Source organism: Mobula birostris, chromosome 8 (genome assembly GCF_030028105.1).
Source record: "Mobula birostris isolate sMobBir1 chromosome 8, sMobBir1.hap1, whole genome shotgun sequence".
NCBI classification, from domain to species: Eukaryota; Metazoa; Chordata; class Chondrichthyes; order Myliobatiformes; family Myliobatidae; genus Mobula; species Mobula birostris.
This window is the reverse complement of record NC_092377.1, coordinates 90574356-90597741: the sequence shown is the minus strand read 5'-3', so window position 1 is coordinate 90597741 and position 23386 is coordinate 90574356. Positions and strand designations below refer to the sequence as shown.

General features: G+C 39.9%; 1 protein-coding gene across 4 annotated transcripts in view; it reads left to right on the top strand.

The window, feature by feature from the left end:
- Positions 1-23386, top strand: part of tab2 (TGF-beta activated kinase 1 (MAP3K7) binding protein 2) — a 55995-nt gene that overhangs the window by 7748 nt on the left and 24861 nt on the right. For all 4 annotated transcript variants that reach the window (XR_011886871.1, XR_011886870.1, XR_011886872.1 and 1 more), the window contains exons 3-8: positions 9071-9173; positions 12025-12194; positions 13026-14613; positions 16773-16933; positions 20042-20135; positions 21459-21539. Coding sequence is in view for 1 of the 4 variants with exons in the window: in XM_072265638.1 (XP_072121739.1) it covers positions 12093-12194; positions 13026-14613; positions 16773-16933; positions 20042-20135; positions 21459-21539 (2026 nt within the window). In the remaining 3 variants the exon portion in view is untranslated. The remainder of the gene's footprint in view (positions 1-9070; positions 9174-12024; positions 12195-13025; positions 14614-16772; positions 16934-20041; positions 20136-21458; positions 21540-23386) is intronic.

The window sequence follows — 23386 nt, the reverse complement described above, 5'->3', positions numbered from 1 at the left end:
TAACGATAAATGCTCTCACCTTTGTTTCTCTAAGACAAGATATAGGAGAAGAAATAGCCCATTCGGCACATCATATCTGTTCTGCATTTGATCATATGCTGATTTATTTTCCTTCTCAACTCCATTCTTCTCATAACCTTTAACACCCTTACTAATCAAGAACCTGTCAACCTCCTCTTTAAATATATCCAATGACTTGGCCTCCGTAGCTGGCTGTGGCACTAAATTCCACATATTCACCACCCTCTGGCTAAAGAAATTTTTCCTCATCTCTGTTGTAAAGAAATGTCTCTCTAGTGTGCGGCTGTCCCCTCTGACCTTAGACTCTCTCACTATTGGAAACGTCCTGTTCATTGTCCGCTGTCTAAAGTAGTCATGGTATTGTATGATTCTTTCACATTGTCCCTTCAACTGTAGGGCCATTCTAAGCCTGGGCCAGGAGAATTTGAGCTACTAGTTTATGTTTGCTGACACTTTATTTCCTTTGTGGTTTCTCCTGATCAGTTGCTGTCCACAAGAATCAAAAGAATTTCTTTTCTGAATTGAATGAACATTGACAGTGTAATCTTTCATACTCCAGGCCCTTAGGTATTGGAATGAAAAGGTTAAAGTTTTTCAACTGGAATGAAGCATTGGGCGGGGGGGGTGGGGGAGTGATAAACTGCTGTTAAGTAACTTTCAGAAGGGAATTGACTTCATATTTGAAATGTTGAAAAATGTATTGAATATACTGGCACAGATAGTTCATTCAAAGAGGATCAAGTGACCTTATTAGCAATTAATTAATTATGGAAAGTATTCTTAGAGATGATATTTATAATTATCTGGATAGACAGGGTCTGAATAGGAACAATCAACATGGATTTGTACGTGGAAGGTCATGTTTGACAAATCTCATCGAATTTTTTGAAGAGGTTACTAGGAAAATTGTCAGGTAAAACGGTGGATGTTGTCTATTTGGACTTCAGTAACGCCTTTGACAAGGTTCCACACGGAAGGTTAGTTAGGAAGGTTCAATCATTAGGCATTAATATTGAGGTAGTAAAATGGATTCAACAGTGGCTGGATGGGAGATGCCAGAGAGTAGTGGCGGATAACTGTTTGTCAGGTTGAAGGCCGGTGACTAGTGGTGTGCCTCAGGGATCTGTACTGGGTCCAATGTTGTTTGTCACATACATTAATGATCTGGATGATGGGGTGGTAAATTAAGATGGGTGGTGTTGTGGATAATGAAGTAGCTTTTCAAAGCTTGCAGAGAGATTTGGGCCAGTTGGAAGAGTGGGCTGAAAGATGGCAGATGGAGTTTAATGCTGATAAGTGTGAGGTGCTACATTTTGGTAGGACTATAATCAAAATCGGACATACGTGGTAAATGGTAGGGCATTGAGGAATGCAGTAGAACAGGGGGATCTAGGAATAATGATGCATAGTTCCCTGAAGGTGGAATCTCATGTGGATAGGGTGGTGAAGAAAGCTTTTGGTATGCTGGCCTTTATAAATCAGAGCATTGAGTATAGAAGTTGGGATGTAATGTTAAAATTGAACAAGGCATTGGTGAGGCCAAATTTGGAGTATTGTGTACAGTTCTGGTCACCGAATTACAGGAAAGATGTCAACAAAATAGAGTACAGAGGAGATTTACTAGAATGTTACCTGGGTTTCAGCACCCAAGTTACAGAGAAAGGTTGAACAAGTTAGGTCTTCATTCTTTGGAGCATAGAAGGTTGAGGGGGGACTTGATAGAGGTATTTAAAATTATGAGGGGGATAGATAGAGTTGACATGGATAGGCTTTTTCCATTGAGAGTAGGGGAGATTCAAACAAAAGAGGACATGAGTTGAGAGTTAAGGGGCAAAAATTTAAGGGTAACACGAGGGTGAACTTCTTTACTCAGAGAGTGGTAGCTGTGAGAAAACGAGCTTCCAGTAGAAGTGGTAGAGGCAGGTTCGATTTTGTCATTTAAAAAAAAATTGGATAGGTATATGGACAGGAAAGGAACGGAGGGTTATCGGCTGAGTGCAGGTAGATGGGACTAGGTGAGAGTAAGGGTTCGGCACGGACTAGAAGGGCCGAGGTGGCCTGTTTCTGTCCCGTAATTGTTATATGGTTATATAATTCTATCAATTGTGTGGTGTTATTTAATGCTTTCTAAGTAGGAATATGCCAACTGAACTTGGCTATTATTATTTAAGATAAATGATCTTGCCTGAGATGGATCCATAAATTTTTGAGTGAGTTACAGAACTGAAAAATTGTCACTGAATCATCACCCATTGTGAGTAAAGAAAAACCTGTGGCAAAAGCATTTTGACCTTCATTGATGGACCAGAAAATATACATAGACTTTATATCCTACTCTTAACTTTTCATTGATCATATTAGTGCTTGGGTTAAATGTAGAATGGAAATACGCAAACATTTATATTTTTATCATAAGTAAAAATAACTATGACTTTAAACCTTCAGTGTATTTGTGCCTATTACTCTGTTTAAGGAGTATATGCATGCCATTCTTGCACATTGTTCACAATTCAGAGGAAAAAAATCTGTTCTAAGAATCGTTAGCAATCTTCAAGGCAAAAGTATAGTCCAAGGCCAGGTATTTGAAGGAGCTAAGAATATATGTGTGTTCTTGCTCATTGTGTCTATATGTCCTGAAAGATCTACTAGTTTTAAATTGAGTTTTGTACTTTTTAAGTCCCTGTTGCATAACACCTCATTCCTGTTGACTCATATTTCTTTGTTATTGCTTAAAGGTAAAGCAGATGTTAATCATGAATAGGTTGAGAAAATACTTGCAGAACAATTAATCCTGAAAAGTGAATCTGGAGAATTAGCTGATACTTTTTTTTTAAAAAAGCAGATTCAGGAAGTCTTAAAGGGAAATATTGGAAATGAACTGCTGCTTTGGCACATCTCCAGAGATTGGAGTCCAATCCTAAGCTTGGGTGCTATCATTGCTCAATTTGTATGTTCTCTGTGTGAGTGTATGGATTTCCTTTGGGTGCTTCGGTTCCCTCTCATATCCCAAAGTTGAGCTGGGATGTTAGTACCCCTCGGTGCCTGTAGATGCCAAACAAATCGAAGACGTGATCAGAATGTGTGAGAGAGATACTTGGGGAGAAAGTAGTGGAGTTATTAGAATTGGGAGTTATCACAAATCTGATGACGTGAATGAGCTTGTGTATCATTATAAGCTATTTAATCATAGTGTTAGAGTTATACACCATGGAAATAAGCCCTTTAGCCAACTGGTCCATGTCAACCACAACATCCTCCCTGCTAGTCCCAGTTGCCCGCATTTGGACCATAACTCTGCAAGTCAGTCCCCTCCATGTACCTATCCAAATGCCTTTTAAGTGTTGCAGTTGCACCTGCCTCAAACACTTCCTCCAGCTGCTCATTCCGGGTACTCACTACCATCTAAAGAAGTTACCTCTCAGGTCTCTGTTAGATCTCTTCCTGTTTGTAACTGTGCACATTTGTTTTGGACTCCCCAACCCTGGGAAAAAGACTATGACTGTCCTTGTCCATACCACTCATGATTTTATAAATTTCTATGAGGGCACTTCTCATTCCCCTATGCTGCAAAGAATAAAGATCCAGCATGGCCAGCCTCTACCTATAACTCAGGCAGCATCCTTGTAAATATCTTCTGCACCCTCTACAGTTTGATAATGTCTTTTCTATAACAGTGATCAATACTGTACAGAATTCTCACCCATGACTTGTATACAGCAACATAATGTCCTCACTCCTATACGCGATGCCCTGACAAAGGCCAGCATGCTAAATGTCTTGTTCACCTCTCTGTAGTTGCGCAACTGTTTTCAGCAAGCTCTGTATTTGTCCTCCTAGGTCCCTCTGTTCCAAAACCCTTGCCAATGCCTGCCATTCATTGTATAGGTCCTACCTTGGTTTGACTGTACAAAATGCATCACCTCCTATTTTAAGTTGAAATCCCTTTGCCATCCCCTAACTGATCTCTCTGTAATTCATTGTAATCTACTTTACTATCAACAAAACCCTGTAATTTAGTATCATCAGCAGATTTGCTAATCATGACAGGTACATTCAGGTCAAATCATTTACGTAAATAATGAGTAATATGGATCTCAACACTGATCACTGGGGCACACCTCCCTTCCCCCAATCACAGACTCCCAGTCAGTGAATTGACCTTCAGTCATCACCTTTTGCTTCCTATCACTGAGTTAATTCTGAATCCATCTTGCTAACTCCCCCTGAATGACATGCAACCAAACCTTCTAATCAGCCTGCCACGTGGACCTTTGACAAAGTTTTTACTGAAGTCGATATAGACAACATCCATTGCCCTGCTTTCATCTATCCCCTTAGTTACCTCTTCACATCATCTCCTGTGCACAATACCATGCTGACTATTCCTGATCATGCTTTGACTATCCAAGTGGCAATAGATCTTGTCCCTCAAAATTCCCTTCAGTAACTACAATTCAATAGGTACATTTAATGTCAGAGAAATATATACAATATATATCCTGAAATTCTTTTTCTTTGCAAACATCCACAAAAACAGAGGAGTTCCCCAAAGAATGAATGACAGTTAAATGTTAAATCCCAAAGCCCTCCCCCTCCCAGCAAAAAAGCATTGGCACCCTCCACTGAGCACTCAAATGTGCAGCAAAGCATCATTAAAAGCACAGGCTTGCGGTACCCCAAAGATGACTCATTCACCCAGTAATTTGATATACCACAGACTCTCTCTATCCTTAAATAAGGGAAACAGAGGTGTCCCCGTTTCACAGTGAGAGGGGAGACGTAACAAACAACTCACTGATTTATGATGTTAAAAGTCTGTTGCGTTGCTTTTTCCGAGCCCTGTACTTAGAAAGTCGGCCCCAGGGCTCAGCTGTCTGGACACAGCCCACAGCAGCTAACCTGCTGCTCCTGTTCTCTCGTGAGGCTTCAGTCAGGAGCACCAGCCTTGAATCAGCCCGTCTCTAGAAGCCACAAAAATCTGGCACCCTGAAGGCATGTTAGTCTTCCAGGGTGTGTCCTTGGGATATCAAAAAGCAGCCAGTTGTGAGGCTCTGTGAGCGGGTCCCATTCCGAAGTCAGAGTGTAACTCTGAGTCAGATACCTCAAAACAATCTTGAAAGGGGAAAAAAAAGAGATATCAAAAATAGAAATAGAGCTGTTTCCGAAGATGCAAGCAAAGGAATCACTGTTTAACACCATCTTGACTTTGTTCTGCCCTCCAAGTCAAGCTCACTAGTCTGAAGTTCCCTGGCCTGTCCTTGCTACCTTTCTTGAACAATGGAACAATATTAGCCACTCTCCAGTCTTCTGGAGCTTGTCCAGTGGCTAATGAAGCAAATCGCTTTACAACTGTCTCCACAATTTCTTCTCTTGCCTCCTATAAGGTCGGGCTGTGCACTTGATCAGGACTTGGGGATTTGCACACTTATGTACAGTGGTGCCAGAAAGTTTGTGAACCTTGTAGAATTTTGTCTATTTTTGCATAAGTATGACCTAAAATGTGATCAGATCTTCATGTACATCCTAAAACCGGATAAAGAGAATTCAGTTAAATAAATAACACAGAAAACATCACATTTGTTCGTTAATTTATTTATTGAGAAAAATGACCCAATATTACATGTACTTGTTGGGAAGAGTATGTGAATCTCTTGGGTAATGCCTTCTACGAAAGCTATTTGCAGTCAGGTGTTCCAATCAATGAGATGAGATTGGAGGTGTGGGTTGTAGAGGTGCCCTGCCCTATTAAAAATATGCACGGAGTCAGGTTACTAACAGAGCCTACTCTTCCCAAGAAGGATCTGTTTATGTGCACCAAGTCTCAATCAAAACAACTTTCAGAGGGCCTTAGAAGATTGTAGAGATGCAAGAAGCTGGAAAAGGCGACAAAAGCATTTCTAAAGATCTGAGTGTTCATCAGTCCACAGTAAGAGAAATTGTCTACAAATGGGGAAAATTCAGTACTGTTGCTACTCTCCCTATAGGAGTGGGCATCCTGCAAAATTCACACTGAGAGAACAGCATGAAATGCTGAAGGAGGTGAAAAAGAACTCAAGGGTAACAGCAAAAGACCTGCTGAAATCTCTAGAACGTGCTAAAGTCTCTCTGCTCATGTGTCCACTATAAGAAAAACACTGAATGAGAATGGTGTTCATGGAAGGCCACCATGGTGGAAAGCACTGCTCTCTTTTTAAAAAAAAAGTTGCTGCGTATCTCAAGTTTGCAAAAGACCACCTGGATGTTCTATAACACTTCTGAGACAATGTTCTGTGGACAGTTGAGACAAAAGTTGAAGTATTTGGCAGAAATGCACATTGCTGTGTTTCGAGGGAAAAGGGTGCTGCACACCAACACCAAAACCTCATCCCAACTGTGAAGCATGGTGGGAGGAGCATCATGGTTTGGGGCTGCTTTGCTGCCTCAGGGCCTGGACAGCTTGCAATTGTTGGGGGAACAATAAATTAAAAATTGTATCAAGACATTTTACAGGAGAATGTCAGCATAGCAGTCTGTCTCCTGAAGCTTGATAGAAGTTGGATAATGCAACAAGACAATGATCTGAAAGACAAGAGTAAATCAACAATAGAATGGTTTAAAAAGAAGAAAATTTGTGTTTTGGAATGGCTGAGTCAAAGTCCTGACCTTAACCATATAGAAATGTTATGGAAGGACCTGAAGCAAGCAGTTCATGCAAGGAAGCCCACCAACCTCCCAGAGTTGAAGCAGTTTTGTAAGGAAGAATGGCCTAAAATTTCTCCAAGCTGATGTGCAGGACTGATCAACAGTTACTGGAAACGTTTGGTTGAAGTTACTGCTGTACAAGGGGCTACACCAGTTACTGAAAGCAAAGGTTCACTTACTTTTTCCAACAAATACATGTAATATTGGATCATTTTTCTCCATAAATAAATGTTTGTGTTATTTTCATTGGGTTCTTTTAATCCAGTTTCAGGACTTTCGTGAAGATCTGATCACATTTTAGGTCATATTTTTGCAGAAATGGAGAAAATTCTACAGGGTTCATGAGCTTTCTAGCACCATTATACTTCAAGTTGCAAATACTTCAAGGTTACAGATATCATCATCATCAGCAGCAGCAGCAGGTGCCATACCCAGTTTGAGCTTTCACTGCCATGGCCCACACACTCCTGTTTCGGGTCAAGTGGATCAATTCATTGGTATTCATTTCCAGGTTACAAATATGTATTCCAAAACCTTGCTATTTGTTGCATTCTTTGGTATCCATGATATTTTCTTTTTCTTTTGTAAATACAAAGGAAAAATATATCTGCTATCTCCTGTGGCTCCACACATAGGTGCCCCTGATGTTCTTAAGAGGACCTTCTTAAACGGAGCAGACTCGATTGGCCGAATGGCCTAATTCTGCTTCAATATCTCATGGTGTAATGGACCTAGTCACTCCCTGGTCATCCCTTTTAATGTACCTGAAGAATTTGACAATTAAGAAGCACTTTTGTGGGTAATAAATGTATAAATGCTTTAAAGTAACAAATATTGCAAGACATCTGGTGACATCTTTGCAGAGATGAAGACAGCCAGCCTTTCAGGTCCAGTATCTGTCAATACTTCTATTGTTGAATTAGGTTCTAATGAAGCATCTGGAATCTCAAAATAAAATTATTTTTGAACTATTTGATTTAGCCACTTATTTTACTCGGAATGTTACAAAATTTTACTTCCCCATATTATTAATTAGTCTTTTGAATGTTTTTATGTTGGTGTCTGAAAATTCTCACCTTTGAAAAGCCAAGTCCCTAACTTTTTTAATCAATTGTATACATGCAGAGTGAATTTTGGTGAGGGCTATGTCAGCAGTTAGCTTAACATGTGGTACTTAACTTGTAGTATGTAGCTATTTTCAAAATGATTTTAAAAGTTGGAAGACTAATTTTGAAAACAGCCTGAAACAGTATCATTATCAAGGTGATGGTGACAACTACAGCCCTGTCACAATTGTACAGGGTGTTGGTGAGATCACATCTGAAATACAGTGACAGGGATACATCTCTACCAAAAGAGTTGTAAGGAGCTCCTTCTCTCCATTGGCCTGCAGGTCACCCTTGGGCAAGATATATCCCCCGATCAGGGTCACATGAAGCCATGGCAGCAGGGTGGATGGTTGTCTGAGCAGCTGGTGCATATCATGTCCTGGTTATGCGAAAACTGTTGCTGGCAGACAATCTCAGAAGAGTATTGATAATGGCTGTTGTCACCTGGTTTGTAAAGACACTGCCCAGAAGAAGTTATTGGCAAATCATTTCTGTGGAAAATTTTGCCAAGAACAATCATGGTTATAGACCATGATCACCCATATCATATGACACGACACATGATGATACGTAAAAAAGGGTACAGTATTGAAGATAGTCCAAAGAAGATTCAACAAGGTTATGCATTAGCTTCGAGGATTGTCCTTCCTAAAGAAGTTAAGCAGTTTGTCTCTGAATTCTTTGGAGCTTAGAAGAATGAAGGGTGACCTTATTGAGGCTCTTAACAGTGTTGAGGAGGTTTGACAAGAGTAGATTTTGAAATATTTTCAGTAGTAAGTGAGTTGATTTCAGTAGCAAGGGAGCATGATAATAAGATAAGAGATCAGTCATTTAAAATGGAGATGTGTAAAACATTTCTTTTTTCAGAGGATGGAGAAGCTCCTGAAATTCTTTACCCCCCCCCCCCAGAGACTAGATCATTAGAAGTGTCCAAGATGGTGATAGATAATTCTCCAATCTTTCAAAAATTTGAAGGCTATGAAGTACTGACACAGAAGAGAAGTTGAGACCAACATAGACCAGCCATCATCGTATCAAATGATAGATCAGGCTTGAGATATCAGATGGTCTATTCTAGTGAGTTTATGTAAGTGCGCCTAATTTGTACATTTTTATTTACAAAATGTACTCTGCTGAATAAAATGAAATGTCTCTGTTTAACTATATTTGGATTTTTATTAATAATTAGAGTTAAAACCAGATAATAAATTATAATAAATTTTCAACTTTCAATAATTTTCTTTTTTCTTTTACTTCAGACAGTGAATCAAGCTGAGAGAGAGAACCACAGAGACAAGCAATCTTCATATTTACTCTTTGGAAGTAGTCATTTGTTTTCGTAAAAGTTTCCAGTTACAGTGGGTGAGTGAAACGATGATTACTTATTGAGTGGGGAAAGGACCCAAGTGCTTTAGATCAATTATTTTTGTTTCATGATCTGATATTGATCTACAGGATATGTTTTAAAAAAATAGTACGCTGACATGCAACAGTGAACTTTCTCAGCTTTTGTGTCTGTATTTGTAATATTTTTTACTGCTGCCAATCATGATGCAATTACACTATATCTCCTTAACAAAAAAGGTGCTGATGTACCATATCAATAAGAGATAATAATTACAGGTTGACAGATTTATATTTGAGACTTCCATTATAGATGTTTTCAGAGCAGTTTAGGACGGAAATATAAATATATATAAAGAAATATAAAGAATATAAGATTTTAAAATTAGATGATTAATATGTCCCAATTATATATCCTGGAAGACTGCTCTTGATGCTGAATCTCTATATACAATAATGTATTATTGGTTTATCAGAACTTTTGTCTGAAGAAAACACTTTTGTATTGCTTGATGGGGATGGAGTCAGCCATAGTTAATACTGGCTACAAGCCTTACTCTACGCCACTTCTCAAGCAATCAAAGCAGCCAAGTGTCCTTTTATTCTCAGGGAGCAAAGGCATAGACTGCCTGTATTTATTTATGCAGCTATGATCTTAGTTTATTGAAGGAAAAACAGCATTTATTGTTGAGAAAGCAGTTGCAAGATGCATAAATAAGTGTTGCAGCTACTTGGAAGCATCTCAACCTTCCTGCCTTCACAGCCACTAGTTCTGCTAAACCTATTCTCTCCTATATACTACTTTACGGCAAACATCAAGAGAACCGATACAAATGAAGTCCATTACCACATTGTTCTTTCTTCACTATATTTCTAAATCACTATTATCTTAGTCCTACTCCTTATAGATACTGTCTGACAAAGCAGGAAGGAGTTGCAGTTTTTAGACTTTCCAATCATAATTTTAGAAGAATTTTATTTTACTCCACATATTAATCTTGTCATTATCCAATATTGAATAGATAGAGAAAATAATATGGATTTGTGTAGCTGCTAAAAGTAAAAAGACACAATGTGAGCCCCTGATGAGAACAGAGTAGATGAAGATATGGAAATTGTCCGTGATAAAAGTCTATGTCGGGGATCTGCTAATAATTCATGATCGCAAGAAGCTTCATTCCCTACTTTGGCACCTGGGAAACAGCATCACAAACTGGTTTTAACAATGGAGAAGCCTGATAGATGTCTTTTAATGGTCACCCCGCAAAATAATCGGTGCTCTCACACCACCCCTGCTTCCATCCTCCTTCCACCCATACCCAGGTGTTATCCATGCTTCTGCAATTCTTTATTTCCTTTGTAAAATCATTTGTTTTGCCTATGTCACAGGTATCCAGTTTCTATCAAGAGTCTGTTATTCCCCTGTCCCCCATATGTGACCATTCAGTTTCCTTTTTCTGTTTGATTGTCCTCTCTTACTGCAGGGTGACCATCTCTTTATTTCCATGTTTTTTTTTCCTGGAATTAGTCTTCCTCTCTGCTTTAGCTTTGTTTTTTTCATTATTTTGCATCCTAAGCATTCCCAGCAAGGGCAGCATTTATTGCCAATTCTAATTGTCCCTGTGTAATCTGGTGAACATACTTCCACAATGAAACTGTGTGGATTTCTGGAATTTAGACTTGGCAACAACCAAGGATTGCTTTATTTCCACATCAGGATGGTGTGCAACTTTGGTGACCTACAGGTCAGAGTGTTCCAATGTGCCTGCTGCTCTTATCCTGCTTGGTGATGGAGGTTGTGAGTTTAGATGGTGCTTTTGGAATAGCTTAAGTGAGTAACTGCAGTGTAGTTTGCAGATGGCACACAGTGCTGAGTGGTAAACGTTTAGGTGGTTAATGGGGTTCCATTCAAAAAAAAAAGCTGCTTTGTTCTGGCCGGTGTTGAGTTTTTTGAGAGTAATTGGTGTTGCACCAATCTAAGCATATGGAGGATATTCACTATTCTCATCACTTGTACCTTGTAGGAAGAGGAAAGGGTTTGGGATACGGAGAGGTGAGACTTTCACTGCAGGATACCCAGTGTCTAATTTGTTCTTACCCCATCGTAATTAAGGCTGGTTCATCTGCAGAACTTCTCGTGTTTATGAGACTGGTTCAGTTGTGTTTCAGGTCATTGGTCACACGCGGGATGTTAATGGGGTGGGTGGAGAATCTCTGTGGTGGGTATGCCTTTAAGTATAACGAGAATGGGAATGTAGTTGAACCAATTTTCACAAGAGAAGGTCCTTGTGCTGGACTTTTGTAGAATGAATGTTAATTGGTGATGATAGTATTTCTTTTCTGTGTCCCAAGCACAGGAACTTGGAGCTCAATATGTCTCTAGTTCACACCTGTGATTATGGACTTGAGAACTGAAAATTCCCGTATCTTGCATATTCTGTTGACTTGTACAAGCTGCCCATTAGGCCCCTTGAATCTGTGTTCCACAGAGTGAAATAATGTCTGATTTGACTCTGTTTCCATATTCAATGATGATCCTTATCTGTCAAAAATCTCATTAATTTAATTTTGAAATTTTCATCTGACCCCTAGTTTCTACAGCTTTTAGGGGAAGAAGTTTGAGACTTCTGCCTCCTTTCATTTGAAGAATTGAGTGAAATTATACATAATGTGCAATTCAGTGACTCCAGCACTAGCATACTGAGCAAAAGTCCATTAATGAAATCTGTATGAAATCTGTAAAAGTACATATTTATTTATATATGTGATTTTAAGTTGGCCTGTTTATTAAGAATTTTTTTAGATTCACAATTCAGAATTAGCAGAATAATTAATTGAGAAATTAATTATTTCAACCCATAACTTTTAGAAAATGCCTGATGGGAGACAAGAATTTTGCTGTGATTGAGACTTGCATCATTGTGAGGCAGAATACGAATGGCCCAGGGAAGCCAACAAATTGATGTTCAGGTTCTGCATGACCTGCGGCAAAAGTTCCCTGAAGTACCTGAATTTGTTGTCTCCCACTGTATGCTGCAGGTAGGTTCAGTAACATTGGAACAGATTGATTCCACTGTCCTTGATTTTGACTATTGACTATTGTGGAAACTGGTCCATTGATCTATTTGGAAATCTAAAACTCCCTTGTTCATCTTGGCTGTTTTTTTCCCCCAAAGATTTTGAAAGTTGTTCATGGTCTTTATTTCAAACTGTTTGTACTTTCCATCATTTCTGTCCTTTGCTGATTCTCCACGGAGGTAACAGAGAAATTTTGAAGTTAAAGAACTGTTGCATGTTGATCCATGGCTTTGATTGTCCAAATGCACCTTATGTAGCTTGTTACACTGTTTTAAAGACCTGAGGCATTTCCTGGCATCCAAGCTAACCAATGCAACCACTTTCTTCCATTTTTCTTCTTTCTCCACTTCCTTTGTTTCTTTAATCTTCACCTTTTCTTGATAAGATATTACTGTTTAACCCTGCTAACATTTTTCTAAATAGTAAAATTTGAGGGATTAAATTTTTTAGCATTTTGGGTGATTAGGTCTGTATTTTTTGTGACTTTTAAACAAATTCGCCATCAGTGAGGGAATATTAAAATGAGTCAAAAACAAAATATAACAGATGTGGAAAAGCAATATAAAATTGATAAATGCCAAAGCTCTTAATTAGTCAGGCAGCACCTGAGGAAAGATTATTATTGGTGTAAGTTTCAGGTCTGAAGTCACTGATTTGAAATGTTATCTCTTCTCTCTACAGACACTACCTGTCCTACTAAATGTTTCCAGACATTTCTGGTTTGACTTTAGTATCAATGTGACGCATATTCATTTTGTTTTCTAACTTGCTGTTGTTTTTTTTTCCCCTTAGAACGGTAACAATTTGGATGCTTGCTGTAAGTTTTTGTCTCAAGAGAGCACCAAATACCTTTACGGAGAAGGAGATCTGAACTTTTTGGATGAACCTAACATTTCTGGACTTCACAATCGCATGTCTGAACTCAATTTGGGTGTCCAGTCTCAGAATGTCTATCAGCGCTGGAAGGAAGGAAGTCAGTTAAATGGAAACAAAACTCTAACTCATAGCATTAATGACGGGGCACTCCAGACTGCTGTAACCAGCTATGAACCCACAGGAGAGGCACAAGTAATACCAACTCAGTTGCCCGGAGGCTTCAATATGTTTGGAACAATGGATATAAGTAGCAGCTCTTCTTCACCCCAGCAACTTGGACTTCTTCAGCCTTTGGGCTCCAAGGGAATATCAGGCGCGGCCCAACAAATACCCAGGTTCAACCCTATTACTGTCACTCTGGCACCTAACATTCAGACTGGCCATAATGTTCCTAAATCCCTGCACATACGTGGTGTGCCCCCACCTGTACTTAATAGCCCTCAAGGTAATTCTATCTACATTAGACCATACGTGACACCACAAAGCAGTACAAGCCGTCAGATGTCACAACAGCCTGGTTGGATGTCTGGGCAACATAGCGGCGCTTCACAATTCGGCCACAGTCAACAGCAGCCAACCTTCCAGAGTCCACAGCACTCGCATCAGCATTCGGAGCAAGTGCCAGGCTTCTGCAGCCCAATTACTTCACAGTGTGGTTCATCATATACCTCATCTCAGCAGTCTACTTATCCAGGCCAGCAAAGCCATCAGACGTCTCATGTGTATATGCCTATCAGTTCCCCTACCAGTTCTCAAGTGCCCCCATATCAGTCATCTAACAATGTACAACCTTCAATTTACAGTCAGTACAACATTCAGAATATCTCAACGGGGCCACGGAAAAACCAAATTGAAATCAAACTTGAATCGCCACAGAGAAACAACTCAACGATGCGTTCCTCCAGCTCTCGCACAGCACCTTTACCTTCCATCAGCACCCACCCTGTAGGCAGGGGTCAGCCCAAAGTCTACATTTCTGCCAGTCCTCCTTCCTGTGAGGAAATGGTTGGACGCAACCAGCCGAAGCTCTATATCTCGGCTAATTCAGCTGCTGATGAAACAGGCCTGCGAAATCCGCCCACTGTGTACATATCGGCAAACCCAGGGTCATCATCCTCCTCCCGAGGTGGTGCAGGACAAGTCAGTATGGGCTCACAGCAGGCCTCTTTCATTCAGCCTGCCTACATCCGCCATCATCCACCCAAAAGTCGGAGTGCGGGCAATTGCAATGCTGCCACTTCTCCTCGAGTTGTGGTCACCCAACCCAATACCAAGTACACTTTTAAGATCACAGTTTCTCCTAACAAGCCACCCGCTATTTCCCCTGGGGTTGCATCCCCAACATTTGAACCTTCCAACCTCTTAAGCCTCCCGGATCATTATGCAGAGCCTGACCCTGTCCAGCATTTGCAGCTAGGGGCTGATCCTACTTCAACTCTCGATGATCGGATTAACGAAGCACGGAGAATGAGTGCGGGATCTGATGATGCTGCCTATACAGAAGGTATGTAACATTCTGAACATTTATTTACCTCAGGATTTAATGCTTTTATCTCCTTTAGACTACATACCTCTCAAATAGGGTTGTTTATAATTTTAACCAACTATAGGTTGAATGACGATATGATTACAAATACTAACAGTGAATTCTTAATGGTGCTCAAATGGGCAGAAGGTTGTTTTTTTCCTATATCATTGATTAAAATATTTGCTTAAAAGAAGGAGTATGTGGCACTCACTTTGGCTGAAGTTAATTGAATTTTATTCTCCACCCTCCCCCGCCCCCCAGCTTAAAGTGAAGTTTATGCAGTGGACATCTGAGGAACCTCACTAACTGCTGAGCAGGGCACTGGCTCCTCATTGAATCTAGAATAACTGGTTACATGTGAATGATGTCACTAAGAATTATTTGAGCTTGATCTAGAAACTGTTCATGCAGTATTATATTCCCATACAATATTGCAACGTGCCCACTGTAAACTTGCCTGTTCCTTGATTGCAGGATAACTGAATTGTGGTATGTGTTTGTATTGCAGTAGTACTGTTGTCAGTCCTGCTAATGAGGCACTATGTCTTCTAGTTGTTGGCTGGTCTTTCTTACTATTAATATCTCTACTCCAGGGCCTTGCCTCCTGCATTTGTAGTGTTATCACCAATCCCTGCAGTCTCAGTCTTGTCATTACTACTGCTGTTTATTAAAGGTTTATAATTGTATTTTGGGTTTGGGCAGAGTTGTATGCCAGACATTTTTATAATGTTACACCTTTAATACTTACTACCCAGTTCATGCAGTATTACATTAGTATTTTGCTGATGTACGTAACTGGTGTTTTATTCCCTGTTGAGGATAATTTAATTTGTGTGAAATTTTTCACATGAGGAAAGCATCACAAGATGGTTCACTGTCTGCATGAAACAGCATGTTCCAAAGAAGGAAGTATTAAAGGTGACCAAAGGTTTGATATATGGGGTGAACTTAAAGGGGCTAGATAAGGGTGTGGGAGGAAATTCCGGGAATGTGGAACGGAAATAGTTAAACTAACTGAGTTGATAACAGTTGAGGCCAAAGCCAGAGGAGTGAAGAGGCCATTTAATGTAGTAGTAAAAAAGAGTTTTAGTTTAGTCCTATAACTTAAGTCTAGCAGTTTAAGTGTTGCTGGAATTGTACTCCCTTTCCTGATAATATTTCAGTATTTTTGAAAACAAGGAAACATCACACAGTTTATTGAAACATTCTTTCTGTACCTTGTTTTTCTGCAACACTATCACTGCTGTACATACTAATTTCTATCAGTATTTCGACAGTGGTATGCTGCTTCTTCACTCTCATGTTGTACTGTAGCTCTGTAATTTTATCTCCAGCTCCCATTTCATCTTATAGCAATACTGCTTTTTACTCACTGCTCTCAAATGATATTCAGTGGGGGAGGATTTGAACTAATACGGCACAGAAATGAGTAGCAGTAAGGTTAGAATCTGGAGAGGAAGAGCAGTATCAACAAATCAGTTGGATTAGAAGCAGTAAGCATGGCTAATGTAAACAGTGGGAAGAAAACAGCTTCAGAATGTTGAGCTGTATTAGAAAAACAGTCGGAGAATGGGAAAGTAATATAGAAACAATTTTAAATGAGAAAATCAGAAAAAATTAGTCTACATCTCAGCTAGAATTAAGAATGAGTGGTATGCATGCGAGGATTGAAATCAGAGTTGAAAATTTAGCAGCATTACCATCTGAAGGATGCAACACAATTGCTATAACAGAGTCATGGCTTAAAATTGGGTCACAAAATAAGACTTTAATGTCAGCAATTTAAAAACAAGCCAAAAAATACCGAGACCTCCTTTTGAGTTGTTTCACTGTTCAGTAGCACCAATGATTTAGTGCTATTGTAAACACTTAACTGACATGCAAAGTGTTTTCAACATAAATTGTTCCCTGCTCTTTCTATAACTGCTTTAATACGTGCATTATTTTCAGATTGGCAAATTGTCAAATATACAATCAAGTAAACCTCTAATAGCTAAGTAGTTAAAAGATGTGTCCAAGTCTAAAGGAGATTTTGTTTTTGTAAGTTCAGTGCTCAATCATTATGACATGGGTGATTGCTTTGTGTAAACTGGCTTCTAAGTGAACTGGGCCTCATTTGTTGATGTGCTTTTCAGCTCTATTAGTGCATCAGAAGGCCAGAATGGATCGATTGCATCGAGAACTTGAGCTGGAAAAGAAGAAGTTGGATAAACTGAAAAGTGAAGTTAATGAGATGGAAAGTGACCTTACTCAACGGCGGATGAAAAGATCAAATTCAGCTTCCCAGATCCCATCGGTATGATTCACAATTCAACATTGTTTTGTTGATTTTATTTTCATGAAAATTCTGACTCAATAGATCTCACTCAAAAAAAGATCTTGAGCACAGAAATGTACTGATAATCTCAATGTATCGCTAAGTATGTGCCACACTGCTTAAGATATTAAATTGCAAATGCTTTCACAGTTAGATATAAATAAAAATTCTCATGGTATTATTTCAAAGAATAACAGGGAGGTAATTTGAATTTTGAATCAATGCAAAAATGTTGGAATTACTCAACAGGTCACAAAGCATCTGTGAAAAAGAGAATAGATTTAATATTTTAAGTTGAATATACTTGACTGTCTGGACAGCAAAGATGCATACATCAGGAGGCTCTTGATCAATTACAGATCAACATTTTAACACCCATTATCCCCTCAAAACTAATCTATGAACGCCAAGACCTGGGCCTCAGTACCCTCTTGTGCAGTTGGATCCTAGATTTTCTCACTTGCAATCTTCAGTCAATTCAGATTGGCAGACACATCTGCTCCACAATCTTCATCAGCACAGGTGCACCACAGGGTTATGTGCTTAGCCGCCTGCTCTCCTTGCTTTACACCTATGACTGCGTGGCTAAGTGCAGTCCAACACCATATACATGTGTGTGTTCGTCCATCATCAACGTCGATGAGGACCTTGACACCATTATTGATGGTGTGGAGACTAGCGCGTGACTTGGATTTAAGTGAGGGAGAGTTGTGCAGCGTCGGCCTCACTCTCTCTTCCCAATTCCCATCTGGATCCAGTGGCAAGACAAAGTCGAGACGGCTGGAGATGGGACTAGGCGCAGTGGATGACCAGGACGTCTTCTGTGTCTTGTCCTGCTCTACACGTTCCACGACGCTTTAGAGACCACCTTCTTGACTGTTGGACCTTCCATTGGTCTCGTCCGCTCAATCCGCCGGAGTCTGTCTTCACATGCTGGGATAGACAACTCCCTATCTCACTGAGGGTTTGAGACCTGTCAGCTACCCTCACCTAGTTTAGTCGGCTTGTCGAAGCTGTTGCCCGGGGTGTGGCCGCTGTCGCATGCAAACAGCTACGGGGAGCCACAGGTGAGAGCTGAGTGCCAGGTGGGGACCAAAGGTGGACTAACCGCCTTGAAGAGGACGCGACATGTTCCCCCACCAGAGATGCTACCCCTCCCTGACACCCCATACACCCCACATACAAGTCTGCTGCTGACACCACTGTTGTGGGACATATCAAAGGTAGTGATGAATCAGCATATAGGAGGGAGGTTGAAAATTTGGCTGCATGGTGTCATAACAACAACCTCTCAAAGTCAGCAAGACCAAGGAGCTAATTGTAGACTTCAGTAAAGGAAATCCACAGCTCCATGAGCCAGTCCTCGTCAGAGGATTGGAGGATGAAAGCATCAGTAACTTTAAATCCTTGAGAAGCACATTATAACTAGACAGTAAAGGCTTAGATAGATTGTACACAAACTTCAGTGAACAGCATTGTGAGAGTAGCATACTATCAGAGTGTCACTATCTCAGAGGGCCTGTTCTGGACCCATCATATAAATGTAATTGCAAAGAAAGCACGAGAGCGCCTCTGTTTCCTTAAAAGGCTGTGGAGATTTGGCAAGACATCAAAACATTGGCCAACTTCTATTGATGTATAGTGAAAGGTGCATTGACTGGCTGCAGTATGGCTGGTATGGGAATACCAATGTCTTCGAATAGAAATTCAAACAAAAGTTAGTGGATTTGGCCCAGTGCATAGCAGGTGAAGCCCTTCCAACTGTCAATCACATCTATATGAAATGTTGTCATAGGGAAGCAGCATCTATCATCAAAGATCCTCACCACCATGCTGTTTTCTTGCTGCTACCATCAGGCAGAAGATACAAGTGCCTCAGGACTCAGACCACCAGGTTCAAGAACAGTTACTACCCTTCAACCATCAGGCTCTTGAACAAAAGAGGATAATTGCGCTCATCCATTGAGATGTTTCCACAACCAATGATCTCAGTTTAAGGGCGCTTTATCTCATTATTTCATTTTCTCATAATTTATTGCTAATTATAGTTGCATTTCAACAGTTGTCTTCTATGCTTTTGCTCTTTCATTGATCCTGTTTACAGTTATATTTGCTGAGTATACCCGCAGGAAAAAGAATCTCAGGGTTGCTGACATGTATGTACTCAGATAATAAAGTTTACCTTGAACTTTGAATAGAGAGGTATTCCTAATGGTCTTGATGAATATTTGCAATTCATCACAAAAGGGATTATCATGTTATTCCCACGTTGCTGTTCAATGGAGTTTGTGTACAACCTGTCTAAGCCTTTACTGACTACTGTTATAATGTGTTTCTCAGTGATTAGAGGCTTTTGAAGGATTTTGTGTTAAGAATTTCTTTAATGTGAATATCTACGATATGTCTAGTCTAAGAAGGAACAACCACTAATTCAACCTAAGCATTCAGTCTGAAATTAATTATTCTGTAAAGAACATCGTCATTAGTGTTGAGTCAGAAATGTTAATGTTTGTTAAGAGCCTTCAATCTTATGTAAAGGTGAGCACTCAAAGAAGTCAACTAATAATAATTCAAAGTTGTTTTCAAGTAGATAAAACTAGAAGCATCCTTGAAGTGAAAGAGGCTGATGGGTGACCTTACAGAGGTTTATAAAATCATGAAGGGCACAGATAAAAATGGATTGTCACAGCTTTTTTTCCCCCGAAGTAAGGTAGTCTTAAACTAGAGGGCTTATGTTTACAATTAGAAGGGAAAGATTTAAAGTGGAGCTGAGGGGAAACTTTTTCTACACACAGGGTGGTGAGTACATGGAATGAGCTATCAGGGGAAGTGGTAGTGGTGGGTACGGTTAAAGGACTTGGACAAGTGCATAGGTAGGAAACATTTGGAGGGATATGGGCCAAATTGCAGGTAAATGGGACGAATTCAGGAAGATTGCTCAGTTGACATAGACAAATTGGGTGGATAGACCTGTTTCCACACTACATAACTCTATGACTGACTCATTCAATATCTTGAATTAAATTTGATTGGGCTGTTTCTGTGAAATTGCTACAAGTGACATCAATATATATTTTGGTGTTTCAGTTAGAGGAAATGCAGCAGTTACGTAGCAGCAACCGGCAGCTACAGATTGATATAGACTGCATAACCAAAGAGATTGACCTATTTCAAGCTAAAGGTATGATATTACCAATTTATTAGAAATCAAACAATGTGTTACACTAATACTGCTTCTATAATCTGTTTTGTAGCGTCTTGTCAGTTTTCTGACTTAAATAAATTGCAATGGATTTATGTTAAAGTAGTGAGTTTAGAAACGTAGTTAGTTCACCATTGTAAAAGAATCATCATCAGTGACTTAAAAGTAGCTTGTCACCTTGTGTGTAATTAGTTAGGAAGCAACTGAGAACAGAAATGCAATAGCGATCCTGCAGGAATAGGCCAATCAGAATTTTGAATCTGTTTTGTCATTCAACAAAATCCAATCTGATCCAATCTTGGCCTCAGTCCAGCTATCCAACTTTGTAAGTATTTTTGATGAAAGTGTCTAAAGGCATACAGTAGCACATGGCAGAAGTGAGCAATGCTGTGAGAAACCTTCATAATGAAAATATTAAATAGGAATCTTGGGATAAAGTCAAATGAAATGTTCTTTTGAAAATGGGCAGCTTGCAGCCCAAGGCAATGGTTGCAGCCAGATGTGGAATCAGGGATTGGTTTGTGATTCAAGCTATTCTTTTCTCTCCTGGTCTTTAGCAAAAGGCCATTGCAGTTTCTGCAAGACTACCTATTAATCTGACAGCACAGAGGCAATGAAGTTGTTTAGATTAGTGGCACTGTATGTATATCGTGAGTGGAGCTTCACCCCAGCTGTGCAGATTATTTTCTTCTAGGACAGATGGTAAATTAACTGGAAGCTCAAGGTCCTTGAGAGGTTACAATTATAGCAGTGTTAAAAGGGATGTATCTGAGTTGCCCTGGCTATGATTGGTTAAGCGGCAAGAGTACCAAAAAAAGGCATCCTATTGATTGAGCTATGTTGTGATAACCATGTTGAAAGCTGCGGAGGAAAGTCACGTTGAAGAGCAGTTTTTGTCTTTGATTAGCAATTATTTTTCACTGTTGAGGGAGCAGAAATCTGATTGAAAGATTCAGAAAAGGAGTGTGAACAAGAAATGAGATGTTTGCAGGATGGAAATTTGGAGCGATTGTGATTAGTTAGGATAGTGGTGACGTTTTGAATATGGGGAAATTTTAAATTACTGGCTCAGCTTAGTATCAAGAATGGACGTTTTGTGAGCAGGGAAAGATAAGAGTGTGCTGATTTACTGCTTTCAATTGTTAACTCTCCATCCTTCATAGTCTACATTACTTTTACTGTCATATACTACAAAGAAATATAAAGCATGTTAAAGTATTTTAGTCGTTGAATGTTTTTATGGAAAATGACTTGTCCAATAAATGTTGCATTTTATTTTAAACCTATAAATTCTCTTCCTAGGACCACACTTTAACCCCAGTGCTATCCACAATTTTTATGACAATATGGGATTTCGAGGTCCTGTGCCACCAAAACCGAAAGGTAAGGTACAGATTTTGTATAGCAATTGTGTGATGCTTGTGTAAGGAGAAAATTCAGTCAGCTGTAATAATTTAGCACTGATTTATTTTACATATGTGAATGTTAGATTCCTTAAGCCACTGATAATCCACTGTGTTCAAAATTATGTGTATCATCAAAGGTATTCAGTAAGAGTTGATTAGTTATTTAGTAAGAAAATCAGTTAAGGTGGTGCTGCTGTTTCTTGAAGGCCAAATGCCATCATTTAGCTATTGGATCCCCAACAATCATCCTTTGCAATTCTGACTATCAATAGATAAATAATGTCATTCCACAGAAATTGACCATTTGAGGTTACTGTGTCATCCCCATAACAATTCCCTTTGCAACTTGTGTAAGGTTACTAAGGTTTCAAAGTTTCAAAGGTATATTTAACGTCAGAGATATGTATACAATACGCATCCTGAAAGGCTTTTTCTTCGCAACCATCCACGAAAACAGAGGAGTGCCCCCAAAGAATGGACGACAGTTAGATGTTAGAACTCCAAAGTAACCCCTCAGCTCCCCGCCCTCCCGCACATAAGCCACAGCAAGCACAATCCCCCCCTCCACCCGCCCATGGCAAAACAAAAAAGCATCGGCACCATCACCGAGCATTCAAGTGTGAGCAAGAGCAACAGTAAAGACACAGGCTTGCATTACTGCAAAGACCACATTGTTCACCCGGCATTCGACATACCACAGGCTCTCTCTGTCCCTAAAGGGAGAAAGAGATGTCTCTGTTTCACAGCGAGAGGAGAGACATAACAAACGACTCGCTGGCTTACGATGTTCAAAGTCTGTTGCGTCGCTTTTTCTGAGCTCTGTGCCCAAAGAATTCAGGTCTCTGGGCACACAGCCAAAGATGTTCCAGCTCCCATGACACACCAGTCCGGGACACCGACTTCCGATCTGCCCATCCAGAACCCCAAAGTCCTAGGCCTCCAAAGGCTAGCTGAACTCTTGGGTCGAGCCCTTGGTGTGCAGAACAACGGCCAGTTGTGAAACCCCGAGAGAAGGTCCCATTCCCACAAAGAACTGTAGTCAGCGTGTAACTCCAGGTCAGGGTCTTCAAAATAACCCTGAAAGGGAAAAATAGAGATATCAATGATGGAAATAGAGCTGTTTCTGAAGATGCAAGCAGAGGAGTCGCAGTTTAGTGCCATCATCACTCCACTCCGCCTCCAGTTACTAATGAAAGGATCATGTGAAGGGTGGATGGCCTGATGGCGGTGGTAAATTAAACTTCGAGTAATATCTTAATTTAATGCACACAAAATGTTGGAGGAACTCAGCAAGCCAGGCAGCATCTGTGGAAGAGTAAACAGTCGACATTTCAGGCTGAAACCCTTTATCAGGGGTAATGAGTCCTGATGAAGGGTTTCAGCCAAAACATTGACTGTTTACTCTTTTCCATAGATGCTGCCTGGCCTGCTGAGTTCCTCCAGTATTTTGTGTTTATTACTTTGATTTCCAGCATCTGCAGATTTTTTCTTGTTTGGCATATCTTAATTTGTTTGAGAAACAGAAGAATCAGTTCACAAAAATTTGCTGCAGACTTGACATCTTTGGATAGCTAAAGTACAGTTGGCGTAATGGCTCAGGGATGCAAAGGCTATCTTTTAGGTCACCTGAAACCCTTTGTACATGTTTGTTAATTCTCCAATCCCATTCTTGACTGTTTTCTTTGTATGCTCTGACTCTGTCTGACAGGGAATCTTGCAAGAGATACAATTTCGTTATGATAAATATTGAAAAGACATAGTTGTCATCAGGGATCTGATGCAACTTTGAGAAATAATTCCACTCCCTGCCTAGCTTTAGAACAG